Source organism: Podarcis muralis, chromosome 4, assembly GCF_964188315.1.
Source record: "Podarcis muralis chromosome 4, rPodMur119.hap1.1, whole genome shotgun sequence".
NCBI lineage: Eukaryota > Metazoa > Chordata > Lepidosauria > Squamata > Lacertidae > Podarcis > Podarcis muralis.
The window spans coordinates 1,392,777-1,407,468 of NC_135658.1; the positions used below are offsets into that span (position 1 = coordinate 1,392,777).

At 48.4% G+C, this 14,692-nt stretch overlaps 4 protein-coding genes across 9 annotated transcripts in view; 3 read left to right on the forward strand and 1 right to left on the reverse strand.

The window, feature by feature from the left end:
- Positions 1-6,837, forward strand: part of LOC114595244 (uncharacterized) — a 35,548-nt gene extending 28,711 nt beyond the window's left edge. Inside the window, 1 exon segment of the mRNA XM_077927994.1 lies at positions 4,753-6,837. Coding sequence (XP_077784120.1) covers positions 4,753-6,057 — 1,305 coding nt within the window. The 3' untranslated portion in view covers positions 6,058-6,837.
- Positions 1-14,692, reverse strand: part of LOC114589664 (uncharacterized) — a 999,511-nt gene that overhangs the window by 149,833 nt on the left and 834,986 nt on the right. The gene's annotated exons all lie outside the window — the stretch shown is intronic.
- The window catches only part of LOC144327607 (zinc finger and SCAN domain-containing protein 31-like), a 121,337-nt gene that overhangs the window by 41,318 nt on the left and 65,327 nt on the right, over positions 1-14,692 (forward strand). The gene's annotated exons all lie outside the window — the stretch shown is intronic.
- LOC144327585 (uncharacterized) overlaps positions 1-14,692 on the forward strand; it is a 48,834-nt gene that overhangs the window by 11,390 nt on the left and 22,752 nt on the right. The gene's annotated exons all lie outside the window — the stretch shown is intronic.

Below are 14,692 nucleotides of genomic sequence, written 5' to 3' on the forward strand. Positions count from 1 at the left end.
GCAGCTCTAGTAACACCTCTATCACTAAAGCAGGTCTTGGAGGTTCCGGCGTGGGCACTTTCACTGCTCTTTGGCCTGGCTGCTGTGCCCCGACGGTGGCAGCCAGGCGTTGGCTTTTACTTGCTCCATGCCTTCCCCCTCCTTTTCCCCAACAGCTCCCGCCATCCCTTGCCATTCCTTTCTTTGTGGGCAAACTCTGGCAAAGTGACCTGGCTGTTGGCAGAGATAACATTTCTTGGCGCTCTTCCCCTCCTTCTTCCGCCCTTCACTGGGATTTGAAACTGCGCGCGCCCGCGCTGTTCCAATTTCCATCGGCTCTGCCGGCGGGAAAGGTGGCTCTGGAATCTCTGGAATGCGGAAATCCCTCCAACGTTCCCCTTTCCCTTCCCGCTTTTCCAACGCTCTCGCCTCCTGGCGTGCTCCTATGGTCAGCGCGGATTTGGTCAGCTGGTCCATAGACTCCGCCCTGGGCGCCCGGGAAAGTTCGTCTTTCACCGCCGAAGAAAGCCCCTCTTCGAAAAGCATTTGAATGGGCTCCGCCGATAGATCCCACCCCAATTTATGGATCAACATGGTAAACTCAGTCCAGTACTCACGGACAGATCGGCTCCCCTGTTTGCAAGCCATTAACTGTCTGCGCACCACTCCCTGCTCAATGTCGCTGGAAAACATCAGGTCCATGGCGCGAAAAAACTTCCTCGTGTCCTTTAGGATCTCATTATTCACTGCCATCAGGGGCCTAACCCAGTCCTTCGCCCCCGATTCGAGATGGCCAATCACAAAAGCCACTCGCGACTCCTCGTCGGGAAAGTCATCAAACTGCAGATTGAGAGCATATTGCATCTCTGTCCTAAAGGCGTGATAGTTCCTGGGATCCCCCCCAAACTTCTGCACCAATCCTGGCACCTTTCTTGCGAGCGGGGTGGTTTTTCCCTTTTCTGCATCCTGAGCCCTCCTCTCCTCGAGCCTCGCCGTCTGCAGCGCTAGCTGCGCTTCCAACACCCTGTACCTTTCTTCCAGGCTTGGACCCGCTCCAGCTCCTCCTGCTTCTCCGGTTTCGGCTGGGTTGCTCATGATGCCTCTCCTTGCACAAGCTGCTTTCAGGTACTTTCGGATTGCTGTGATGGGATGATGAGCTGCTTGTGCGTAAAATGCAAGTCCCTCAGAGTTTGGTCAAGTCCGCAAACCTCTGCCTACGACGGAGCCCCTCCAGCATGGCTCCGTCAGTCGCTAGCAGAATCCAAAAGTGGTCGCTTACGGAATCTCTTCCAGCATAAAAGCTCCTTAACGGAAACACGTCTTCTGGACTCTCGGCGCGACAATTTCCGGCGAGGAGTGGGTGTCCCTATAGGAGGTCTTGAAACCTCCCCACTGTTTTCGCTGGAAGTGTCTCTGAGCCATCCCTCCGACTCACTTTCCCCTGGAGCTCCTCCTCTCCCCCTGCTGGTTCCCTCTTCAGCTGCTAAGTCTCTCTCAACCTCAGTGAGCCCTTCCACCTCCTGTCCTTCCGATGGCAGTTCCCTGACAACTGCTTTAACTTCTTCATCTTTCGTAAAACATTCCAACAATTATTTGTGCATTTTTATCATATTTTCACCTTATTTTCCAACAGATCAATTTCAAATCTCCATCTTTCTGTAGCAAACCCTCTTTTTTATGTACTTTTAAAACATCCCTTAATTGGTGGTACTGTAACCAATCTGTTAATATTCCTCTCATCTCTTCAGATTTTCTCAATTTTAATTGGCCATCTGCCTCTATCAACAATTCTTTATAGGTAGCCCAATCTCCTCTCATTTACTCTTTTAACTGAAATTGCTTCCAATGGGGGAGAGGCACCATGGTGTTCTTTGCTCTAATAAATTTTTATATCTATCCCATACCTCATAACTTAGTTTCCTTGTCACATGGTTCAGGAATCCTTTCTGTACTTTAGTTTTATCAAACCATAAATATGCATGCCACCCAAAACAGTTCTCATGTGCTTCCAGATCTAGTAAATCTGTATTTTTCAACAAAATCCATTCCCACAACCAGCAAAGACAGGACGTGTCATATTATAATCTTTTCCAGTGCTTCTGGTACATTGGACAAAGGTTCTTCTATTGTTATTGTTAATATTCTTATTTGGCCAGTTTCACTCTGAGAGGGGACTTTTTAAAAATGGATTTAATGCATTCATTAGAAGATACAATAGTTGTGGGAGTTGTGGAAAGTGGAGGCAGCCTGGCAGCTACATCTGAGAGCCCCTGATCTGCCTCTGGGGCTCAGAGGTGCATTGGGACTGGGGGGGGGGGAGGTTTCTTTTGAAACTACTTTGACTCATTCGCTTATTTTATGTTCGTTGAAAGTAGAATCTGAAATGTGTGGGGGAGGATGCCTAGTGGTAGAGAATGGTAATTACAACTGCATATTTAATATTTAGAAGGAAACAATGGCTGGAAGGAGGGGAAGAGTGACACCTGGAGGAGGCAGCAAAAGTAACATCTGGGTAAAGAAATTATGATAACATATTAAGTTCAAAATATAGAAATAAAGAGTATGGCAACATGGAAGCCACAGGCGGTGGCAGGAGCTACAATTATGACCCTAGCCCAAAGGAGAAGAGGGTCCACCCAAAAATCAAAGGGAAAGTTAGATATTGCAGAATGGATCATGGAATTGAAGAAAGATGTAAAAAAAAAAAGGCAAAAATTGTAGAAGACAAATTGGAAAAGATGGGAGGAAAGAAAGAACAAAAATAGAAAATCAGTAGTGGATTTGACAGGGCAGATCAAATAATTATCTTTTTTTAAATAAATTTTTATTGGTTTTCCACACACAAAATAAAAACAAACAATACACAATACACAAACATACAAACATATAAACATGTATAATTTCATACTCTTATTTTCATACACCTTACTTCCTGGACTTCCCCATAACTCCCCTTTTCTGCATCCTTGTTTTAAATTTCTTCAGCAACTCCTCCAATTAACTAATTATTCAAATCAATTCTTTTAATTTCTTCCTTAACTTATTGATTACAGCTGCAATTCTTTGTCCCATTTCCCTGACATCTTAACATTCCTCAATTTTACAACAATTTTTAAGATATATCTTGAATTTCTTCCAGTCTTCTTCCACTGTCTCTTTCCCCTGGTCACGGATTCTGCCGGTCATCTCTGCCAGTCCCATGTAGTCAATCACCTTCGTCTGCCATTCTTCCAGCGTGGGTAGTTCTTGTGTCTTCCAATACTTTGCTAAAAGAATCCTTGCTGCTGTAGTAGCGTACATAAAAAACGTCCTATCCTTCCTTGACACCAATTGGCCCACCATACCCAAGAGAAAAGCCTCTGGTTTCTTAGGAAAAGTCCTTTTAAGAACTTTCTTAATTTCATTATAGATCATTTCCCAAAAGGCTTTTATCTTCAGGCAGGTCCACCAAAGGTGATAAAAGGTACCTTCAGTCTCATTACATTTCCAACATTTATTATTGGGCAAGTGATAAATTTTTGCTAGCTTGACTGGGGTCATGTACCACCTGTAGATCATTTTCATAATATTTTCTCTTAAGGCATTACATGCCGTAAATTTAACACCGGTGGTCCATAACTGTTCCCAGTCAGCAAACATAATGTCATGACCAATATCTTGTGCCCATTTAATCATAGCTGATTTCACCGTTTCATCCTGAGTATTCCACTTCAACAGCAAGTTATACATTCTTGACAAATTCTTAGTATTGGGTTCTAACAATTCTGTTTCTAGTTTTGACCTCTCCATCTGGAAGCCTATTTTCCTGTCCTGTTTAAATACCTCGTTTATCTGAAGGTAATGAAGCCAATCTCGTACTTTGGACTTTAATTTCTCATAGCTCTGTAGTTTAACTTTTTCACCATCTCTGGTTTCTCTTCAGATCGTATAAATCTTTCGTCTTTTACAGATCAAATAATTATCAACTAAAACTACAAAACAAGGGAAATTGGTACAGGAACTAAAAACGAATACAAGTCCTAGAGAAGATGACTAAGAAAACACAAGCTGAAGGAAGAGCACTTCAAAAATGACAGGAAAAAATAAGGAAGAATCAACTGAATTATAGGGGATGCAAGAAAGGACTCAATTGCAGTCCTGAAAATGCAGTAGAAAGAACTGACTTTCAGATTGAGAGGGATTCCAGAAGTCACAGATGAAGATATAAGAAACAAAATAACAAAAGAATTGGCTAGCTGGATGGAAATTCAAGAAGAAAAATTGAATCTATCTGTGGAAAAATGAAATAATACAGAAAGATAAAAAATGCTGAAGAAAAGGATAAATATTGAACAGGGGGAGTCCATGGGTTCGAGACAATCCTGTATTTCTTATTATTTATATTTGATTGTATATGTAAACATTTAATTGGAAATCCAAGAAAAAAAATAATGATATAAATGATGTCAGTTGATCCCTGTTAATATATGCATCCAACCCTGCAGTAAAACTATCCATCTAACCCAATTGTTATTCCTCTATTACCAGTGTTAACAAGTATTCTTCATGAATTGTGGACTTTCTTTCTCCCATAGGCACTAATCCATTTCTCTCTTCATTGCAGATAATGATGAACTGGAAATCAAGAACAAGGGTGACCAGGACAAAATCCCCGCAATGGAGAAGCCTTATAAATATCTTGAAGGTGGAAAAAGTTTCCATTCCACTTCCCATCAAAGAAATCCCACTGGGAAGAAACCATATCAGTGCATAGAATGTGGAAAGGGCTTCAAGACGAACTCCTCTCTGAGTTCCCATCAAAGAATTCATACAGGGGAGAAACCGTATCAGTGTGTGGAATGTGGAAAGAGCTTCAGTATGAACTATTATCTCACAAGGCATCACAGAATTCATACAGGGGAGAAACCCTATAAGTGTGTGGAATGTGGAAAGAGCTTCAGTACGAACTATGATCTCATTAAGCATCACAGAATTCATACAGGGGAGAAACCCTATAAGTGTGTGGAATGTGGAAAGAGCTTTATTCAGAACTCCCATCTCACTTTCCATAAAAGAATTCATACAGGGGAGAAACCCTATCAGTGTGTGGAATGTGGAAAGAGCTTCAGTATGAGCTCCAATCTCATGAAGCATCAGAAAAGTCACAGAGGGGAGAAACCCTATCAGTGTGTGGAATGTGGAAAGAGCTTCAGTACGAGCTCCTATCTCACTTCCCATCAAAGAATTCATACAGGGGAGAAACCCTATCAGTGTGTGGAATGTGGAAAGAGCTTTATTCAGAACTCCCATCTCACTTCCCATCAAAGAATTCATACAGGGGAGAAACCCTATCAGTGTTTGGAATGTATAAAGAGCTTCAGTAGGAACTCTGATCTCACTAAGCATCAGAGAATTCATACAGGGGAGAAACCCTATCAGTGTTTGGAATGTGGAAAGAGCTTCAGTCACAACTCCTCTCTCACTTTCCATCAAAGTAGTCATACAGGGGAGAAACGCTATCAGTGTGTGGAATGTGGAAAGAGCTTCAGTCAGAGCTCCAAGCTCATGACGCATCAGAGAATTCACAGAGGGGAGAAACCCTATCAGTGTGTGGAATGTGGAAAGAGCTACAGTACGAGGTCCTATCTCGTTAAGCATCTGGGAATTCACAGAGGTGTAAAACTCTATCAGTGCATGGAATGTGGAAAGAAATTCTGTCAGAGGACCGATCTCACTTCCCATCAAAGAATTCATACAGGGGAGAAACCCTATCAGTGCGTGGAATGTGGAAAGAGCTTCAGGCAGAGCTCTAGTCTCACTTGCCATCACAGAATTCATACAGGGGAGAAACCCTATAAATGTGTGGAATGTGGAAAGAGCTTCAGTTCGAGCTCTCATCTCTGTAAGCATCTGAGAATTCACAGAGGTGAAAAACCCTATTAGTGTGTGGAATGTGGAAAGAGCTTCACTAATAGCTCAAATCTCACTAAGCATCACAGAATTCATACAGGGGAGAAACCCTATCAGTGTGTGGAATGTGGAAAGAGCTTCAGTCACAGCCACAGTCTCGATTCCCATCATAGAATTTATACTGAATAAGCCATATAATTGCTTGGAATATAGAAAGAGCTTCAGCTGTAGCTCCTCTCTTCCCATTAAATAATTCATACGAAGGGTGGAAAACCCTTCATTGTACAGCTTTAGGCTACAGGGAAAAACACACCTGCTTAACCAGGCCTTTGGCTGATTGACATCTAATGCCCTTTTAAAATGTGGTGAGGAGGGGGGTGGTTTACAGTTATTTTATTTTATTTTTTTGTTTTTTTTATATTGTGGTTTTATGTTGTAAACCGCCCTGAGGGCATAGGACTACTGTAGGCAAACTCGGCCCTCCTGATGTTTTGGGACTACAATTCCCATCATCCCTGACCACTGGTCCTGTTAGCTAGGGATCATGGAAGTTGTAGGCCAAAAACATCTGGAGAGCAGAGTTTGCCTACGCCTGGTATCGGGCACAGGAGGTAACTCTTAGAGGCGGAAAGTCCCTTAAATATTTGAGGGACCACCCCCCTACTTTATAGGCATTGCCATTCAAATGGTGCATGCAGCACATCATATGATTGATTATGCGAGATAGGGTTTACCTCCCCCCCAATATTTTATTCAAGTTGGCACCCCTGGTATAGGGCAGTATAGAAATTAAATAAATGCATAAATAAAATAAGACCATCTTGGTCGTCTTCATTTGCACATGTTCCAGCATGTCAATATCCTTATCATTTTTAAAATTTATGTGCCCTTCGTCTGAAGATTTCACAATATAAACATACAGGATGAAAGCATGGCTTTCTCAAAAACAAGTAAAGCCAGAGAAATCTCTCCTCCCCTTTTTTTGGATGGAGTTGCAAACTTTGTTGATCAGGGAACAGCTGTGGAAATAGTGCGTCTTGATTTCAGTAAGGCTTTTGACGAAGTCCCCTGCGATATTTATGTGAGGAAGCTGGTAAAATGTGGGCTGAACGAGGTAACTGTTAGGTGGATTTGACTGACTGAACCCAAACCGTCCTCCTTCATGGTTCCTCATCATCCTGGGGAAAATTGACAAGAGGGGTGCTGCAGGGTTCAGTACTGGGCTCATTGTTGTACAATGTCTTTATAAATGATTTGGATGAAGGAACTGAGGGGATGCTCATCACATTTGCAGACGACACCAAATGGGGAGCGGAGGCCAATGTGGCAGAAGGCAGAATCAGATCAAGGGCAGGAATAGTACCACTTTATTCTACCTTGGCCAGGCCACACCTACAATCCTGTGTTCAATTCTAGGCACCACAATTTAAGTAGAGTGGTACCTCTAGTTACGAACTTAATTCATTCCTGAGGTTCGTTCTTAACCTGAAACTGTTCTTAACTAGAGGCATGTTTTCGCTAATAGGGCCTCTTGCTGCCGCTGCGCTGCTGGCACACAATTTCCATTCTCATCCTGGGGCAAAGTTCTCAACTCAAAGTAACTCTTCCAGGTTAGTGGAGTTTGTAACTTGAAGCGTTTGTAACCCGAGGCATTTGTAACTCAAGGTACCACTGTATCTTAAACTTTGTCTGTGAAAATAAAAAAGTTGAGCAACATAATCCATATTCCTTTTTAACACATGGCCAATGTTTATTGAATACAGTGGTGCCTCGCAAGACGAAATTAATTCGTTCCGCAAGTCTCTTCGTCTTGCGAGTTTTTCGTCTTGCGATGCACGGTTTCCCATAGGAATGCACTGAAAATCAATTAATGCGTTCCTAGGGAAACCGCCTTCAGACCAGGTCCGGGGACAGTCTGTCCCCCGACCTCTTCTGAAGGCTCGGGGGGGGGCGAAAGTCTTTGCTCCCCCCGCCTGCATTCAAAAGCCCTCCGGGACAGCGGAGAAACGTGTTGCGTTTCTCCGCTCTCCCGGGAAGGCAGGCAGGGGGGAGCAAAGACTTTTGCCCCCCCTGGCCTTCAGAAGAGGTCCAGGACCTCTTCTGAAGGCTGGCGGGGGGCAAAAGTCTTTGCTCCCCCCGCCTTCAAAAGATGTCCGCCCAGGGTTCGCGGACCTCTCCGCAAGCAGCGGCAGCGCTGCCGCAGCTTGCGGAGAGTTGCCGGCATGCCGAAGCCTGGGCGCGCTGAGATCAGCGCGCCCAGGCTTCGCGGCCCCGCCCCCGGCATCGGGGCATGGTCCCGATGGCGGGCGGCGGGGGGAGGCGTTCCCGCCCGTCCACCGGCATCAGGGCATGGTCCCGATGGCGGGCGGCGGGGGGAGGCGCTCCTGTCCGCCGTCCGGCATCGGGGTATGGTCCGGGGCTTTTAAATTGCCCCGGAACAGCGGAGAAATCCCCCGCTGTCCCGGGGCTTTTTAAAATGCTGGCGGGCGACAGCGGAGGCTTCGCTCCCGCACGCCAGCATTTTAAGATCGCCCCAGACAGCGGAGAAGTCCCCCGCTGTCCCGGGGCTTTTTAAAATGCTGGCGGGCGACAGCGGAGGCTTCGATCCCGCACGCCAGCATTTTAAGATCGCCCCGGACAGCGGAGAAGTCCCCTGCTGTCCCGGGGCTTTTTAAAATGCTGGCGGGCGACAGCGGAGGCTTCGCTCCCGCACGCCAGCATTTTAAGATCGCCCCGGACAGCGGAGAAGTTCCCCACTGTCCCGGGGCTTTTAAAAATGCTGGCGGGCGACAGCGGAGGCTTCGCTCCCGCCCGCCAGCATTTTAAGATCGCCCCGACAGCGGAGAAGTTCCCCGCTGTCCCGGGGCTTTTTAAAATGCTGGCGGGCGACAGCGGAGGCTTCGCTCCCGCCCGCCACCATTTTAAGATTGCCCCGACAGCGGAGAAGTTCCCCGCTGTCCCGGGGCTTTTTAAAATGCTGGCGGGCGACAGCGGAGGCGCTTCCCCGCTGTCCCGGAGATTTCCCTATGGGCTTTCGTCTTGCGAAGGAAGCCCATAGGGAACTTCGTCTTGCGAAGCGCCTCCAAAACGGAAAACCCTTTCGTCTAGCGGGTTTTCCGTCTTGCGAGGCATTCGTCTTGCGGGGTACCACTGTACATAAATTGTGAAGACTGTTGTAGGAATCCACCCGGCACTCATAGAAAAATGTGTTGTGATTTTTTAGAATAATCAAATGAAACTTTAAAACATGGCAGGATGAAAGTCTGCAATTTCATCATGACAAGTTATTTGTTATTTACTGTTGTAACCATTGCCTTCTCAAAATTTATCTTCTGTACCATGAAAATAAATAAAAACAATGTTTTAAAAAAAGGAGGTGGGGAACCATTAATCTGCTTGCATGTGTTGAGTGTAATTTGGAGACTGTAACTTCCAGTAATTTCACATTATCTACGTGTTTCTGTGTGTTCAGCACACAGTTGCAGGTGAGACTGAATAAAATATTTCTAGGAAATTCCCTTTGATTGCTTCTGTATTGTTTCTAATGTGACTTCACTTACAGATAAGAACAAACCATATATATTGCTGACAAATCATACCATCGTCAGCTCATTAGTCTCAACCCCAACAAACCCAGCGCTTAACAGGAGCAACTGCTTTCTTTCCATTTCTTAGGCGGAAATGACTGATAATGAAAAGGAAGAAGGGAGATGGTGTCAGAAACTTGGCCTCCCAGGACCCCGTAGGAGAGGAGCATCGGAAAGAGAACAAGGGAATGAGGCTTCTGATGAAGGAAAAGACTTCGTTTTCAGGGCTGACAGTCCACAACCGCAGCCCTCCTTTCCCAGACCAGACACTCCCAGCTCAGGGGGAGAGAGAGAGCTGGAAGCAGTCAAGGCAAGGGCAGTGTCAGCTTTGTTCCAGAGCTGACAGAGGCTGGAATGTATGAAAGCAGGCCAAGAGAGATAAGGACACTGGAATGTGATCTGGAATGTGAGAGGGCGGAGGGGCAGCCGAGTGGCAGAGCTTCAGAGAACAGAGAACAGGCAGCACAGATCCAAATACCAGTCTTAGCTCAGAGACAGAAGGGGAGAGGGCAGGAATAGCTAGCCCCAAAACTCGAAGGCGCGAAAAGGTCAGTGAGAGGAGGGTTTTTTTCCCATGTTGGAAGAAGAGGAAGGTGCGGAGTTTAGACTCGGCAACTGCAAACTTGGAGTCAGACACGGAGTGAAGGAGCTCCGGAGTGATTTATGTGTTTGAGCAACAAACCTGAGATAATTACTGCCGATGTCTCGCTTCTGTGGGAGAGCCAAGCCATTGCAGGCAGGCTGCCAACAGGTCAGATAGCCTTGGAAGTGTTGTCCACAGACGGTGAGGAAGAGCCAATCCAGGCTCTCAGTCCTTGATCTCGGTGTTGGGAATGCCTGAAAGAAGAGCGGAAGGGGGAGGGGTAAATATAAGAGATTCTGGCGTCGTTTCTGTTGGGGTTGGAGCTCTGATTCAGATTAGAGCATCTGTTGTTGCTGAGAGGGAGTGAGAAGCTTGCTCTGGATGTCTTACTCTGTAAATAAAACTAGCTTGAACTGACAGGCATCTTCCTCTTTGCAGAGCAGCTCACGGCCAGAGGTCTTTATAGGCAGACCCTTTCCCTCAACCTTTGGGGATCTGGGGGGCTTCATTTCAGCCCTTAGTCCTGCTCCTGAAAGCTTGGCAGATGTGGAGTATTCCCTCACACAATCTTTTTTTTTTAATTAAAATGGTATTACAGTGCTAAGAAAGCTCAAGAATGCAATTCCTGTAGGATTTGGCATCTTAGCAAGCACAGTGCCACTCTGCCAACTGTCTCACTCCCAGCTACCTAATCTGGAAAGCTGCCCTGTCATCTCTTGCTAGGACTTCAGTGTCCCTTGAATTAGCAGTTCAGCATTTCTGGAAGGGGAAGTGATATACCTTTGTATACTAGCATTAAAAACATGCATGAGAAAGTATTACTCATTTATGATGAGAATATGCTTTATCGGCTGTGCTGAGGACTGCAGGGCCTGCTCCCTTTCAAGGCTTTTTCCAACTGGACTGGGGGGGCAGGCCCTCACCCTCCCAGCTACAAAAGGACTCCTGCTGCAGTGCCTAGAGGGAGGGGCTGGATTCATTGGAACAACCTAACAACCTCTTGGGGAATTGCAGGCGGGGGGGGGGGTGTTCTACTATTGCGTCCCTGTTTCAAGTGTCTAATGTGTTTTAAAATGTTCTTAAGCAGTTAATGGCATTTAAATTTTTTCTTCTCCCTTCCCCCCTTTTGCTTTGTTGAGGATGGGATGGACATCTGGTTTGGGGTTAATTTTAGTATAATTGTTGTTGCTGTTGCTGTTTTGTTTTTGCTTTTTATTGTTTTATTAGCTGTTGTATAGTTTGCGTTTTGTTTTAAGGTCTGCCGGGGAGTGGGCCCCAGCCAACAGAAAGACTGGGGCAGTTTTCACAGGAGGGGATGCACTGGGTCATCCGATCTCAGTGATCACGGGTAGGAGGAGGAGTTACACTAAGACCAGATCATGTCATTACCAAGGAAGCAGATTTAGTTGCTGTTTGAGGACTATCCCTGCCTCCGGGTCTGGTCTTGACTGGATGGATCCTGGAATCAGCAAGGGAGACCCACATGACCTGAAGGTGCTGCTGTGCAATGGTAGGTCAATGATTCATAAGACCACTGCCATCCATGACTTCATTGTGGATGGAGGACTTGACCTGGCATGTGTGACAGAGACTTGGTTGGATGAAGCAGATGGGCCTGTCCTTGCCGCTGCTTGTCCACCAGGTTTCTCTTATGCACAGCAACCCAGGTCATGTGGGAATGGAGGGGTGGGGTTCCAGTGATTTTTAGGAAGTCATTAGCTGACACCAGGCATCCTATTGGGAAGACCCAGTTCTCTGAGTGCATGTTCTGTATTGCTGGGTGTCAGGGCCGCCTCAGGTCCCAGCTCACAAGAGACCAACGCCAAGTCCACTTTATTTACAAAAGTCTTTATTGAAGTACATTGTTTGCTCCACAGCCGAGGTGCGCAGCCCCATGTCTGTTACGCTTAGACCGCTGAAGTCCCCTCTGAATCAGTCCCGCCTCTACACCAGTTTAAGAGGCTTGTGCTGGTCCACCTCTTCCTGTCCTTCCTTTTCCGCAGGGTCTTTCTGCCCCCCTGGGTTTCTCCCCTCCTGGATTCCCCTGACGCTGAATCCCCAGACAACTGCTCCCCCCTCCTCCGTGCTTTGGGACCAGGCTCCTCCTCCGGGCTCTCTGCATTTCCGCGCGCCTCCACATTTGAACTTGGCGCGCGTTCGCTACCTCTGACCTTCCTCTTGACAGTTACACTACTCCCTGTACTACTCTCCGCCCCTTCCGGCAGGACGTCTTGCCCCGATCTCCTTCCCCTCTCTGCTTCCTGCTCTGCTTCGCCTGTCACACTGGGAACTCCACCCCCTTCACTCCGTTCCGGCGGGGAAGCCGGCCCCGCTCTCCAACTCCCACTCGGGGTTCCCCTGCTGCTCCCCTGCTCCTGACGAGTCCCCCCTGTAACTCCCCTTGGCCTGACCACGGGCGCCCCCTTTTGGGAATCCTCCGATTCACTTGAAAGACTCATGGAAACCCTCAAGTCATTGTCATCCTCTTCCTCCTCGTTCCTGGATTCTTCCCCCTCGCTCTCAGTCTCCTCCCTCATCTGTGCCTCTCTCCCTGAACCCCTGACATCCATCCCCCCTCGAAGCCCCCCCTTCCCCCCTCCCGCCCTTCGGGTGCAGGTTTTGGGAGCCCCGTCTCTGCGGGGGTAGATGCTGGATACAGTTCGTCTACTTCGATTTCCTCTGCTTCCAGCTCAGTGTATGTGTGCTCCAACTCGGGTTCGTCCCCCAAAGTGTTCTCGGTCTCCTCTCCCATTGTTACTTCGTCTGGTGCTGTTGGCCAAGGCCCGTCCATCCACCTCCTGCGCCAGTCCTCCTCTGGTTGCTCGTCCCACCAATAAGAGGGGTCCGTCTCCACCCCCGAGCACGATCCCCTGGGAGGGCTCGATTCTGGCGTCCCCTCTTCCGCAGAACAAAACCCCCGGAAAGTGCTGGCTGAAAGTGTGGGCGTAAAAAGCCAGTCGTCAAAGTACTCGGCTGGCATGCGCCTGTGTGGGAAAAGGGCATGGAACTCGTCCTTGAGAAGAGGCTCGTCCAAAGCGTAGTCTGGCACCCAACTGTTGGCACTGACTGGGGTACCTTCTCTGGCGAGAAAATATTCTACTCCCTCTTCCCCCCATCTCGAGTCCAGAATCTCTGTGACCTCGTTGAGTGGTTCGGCCCTAGGTGACCCCCCCCCTCTTGGGTGACTCTCTGCGTGGGTCTGGTGCCGTCCCTGACTCCTGAAATCTGTGTGGGGCCTTGTAGGGGGTGAGCACCGACCTATGAAAGACCGGGTGCATTCTGGAACCTTTGGGGAGGGCCAATCGAAACGCTACGGGATTGATCCTGGCCTCAACCTGGTACGGCCCTAGCTGCCTGTGTCCTAGCTTCTTAGCTAACGACTTGGCCGGCACCGCTTGGGCTGCTAACCATACCCAGTCCCCCACCTGGATGTCTTCTCCCGCCCTCCTGTGTTTGTCCGCCTGCACTTTATAGGCTTGTTTAGCTAGTTCCAAATGTCGCCGCAGTTCCTCGTGCACCTCTTGCAGTTCTGCTGCGAAATGGTCGGCCCCTTGCGGCACCCCCTCCCCCGTCGTTACGAACCCCGGGAAGGTTCTGGGATGTCGCCCATTGTTAGCGAAGAACGGCGTCACCCCCGTCGACGCGTGCTTCGTGTTGTTGTAGGCAAACTCAGCCATCGGCAGGTAGTCCACCCAAGCTGCGGGTCGCTGATTGGCGTAACATCTCAGGTACTGCTGCATGATAGCGTTGACCCTCTCTGCTTGGCCGTTGGTCTGTGGATGTCTTGCCGACGATAGGTTGATCTTGACGTGCAGGATACCTAGGAGCTTCTGCCAGAAACTGGAAACAAACTGGCGCCCCCTGTCGGACAGGATGGACCGTGGCAGCCCATGCACTCTGAACACGTGGTCGATGAAGAGTTTGGCGGTCTGTTCCGCTGTCGCCACCTTCGCGCAAGGAATGAAGTGCGCCATCTTGGTGAACAGGTCTACAACCACCAGTACCGCCGTCTTGCCTCGGGAGCTGGGCAGATCAGTAACAAAGTCCAGCGCTACCCGCTCCCACGGCTGCAGTGGCGTCTCCAGCGGTTCCAGTAGTCCCGCTGGCTTCTGGTGCACTGGCTTGGACCTCTGACAGGTGTCACACCTGGCGACATAATCCGCGACCTCTCCTCGCATTTGGGGCCACCAAAAGTCCCTGGCTACCAGTTCCGCTGTCTTCTCCTTGCCGAAATGGCCCGCGCTGGGTGCGTCGTGCAACTGCTGCAGAACCTTTGCGCGGAGATCGTCCCCTGGCACGTATAGGGCACCTTTGCGAGTTAGCAGACCGTCGCGTATCTGGAACTCGTCGTCCCTCGCTGTACCTCTGCGCAGCTCTTCCATCTTGGATTGTGCAAACTGATCCGTTTGCAACGTGCATCGCACCGTGTCCAGGTCGACGGCGGCTGAAGCGCACGCCCACGCCTGCGGTGCGAAAATGTGCTTGGCTGCCACTGTTGCCGTCTCCTCTAGATATTGCGGTTTTCAGGAGAGCGCATCTGCTATGACATTGGAATCTCCCGGGATGTACTCTATTCGGAAGTCGAAATCCGCGAAGAATTCCGCCCAGCGTATGTGCCTCTGGCTCTGGAGCTTCGCCGTGCGCCAATACTCTA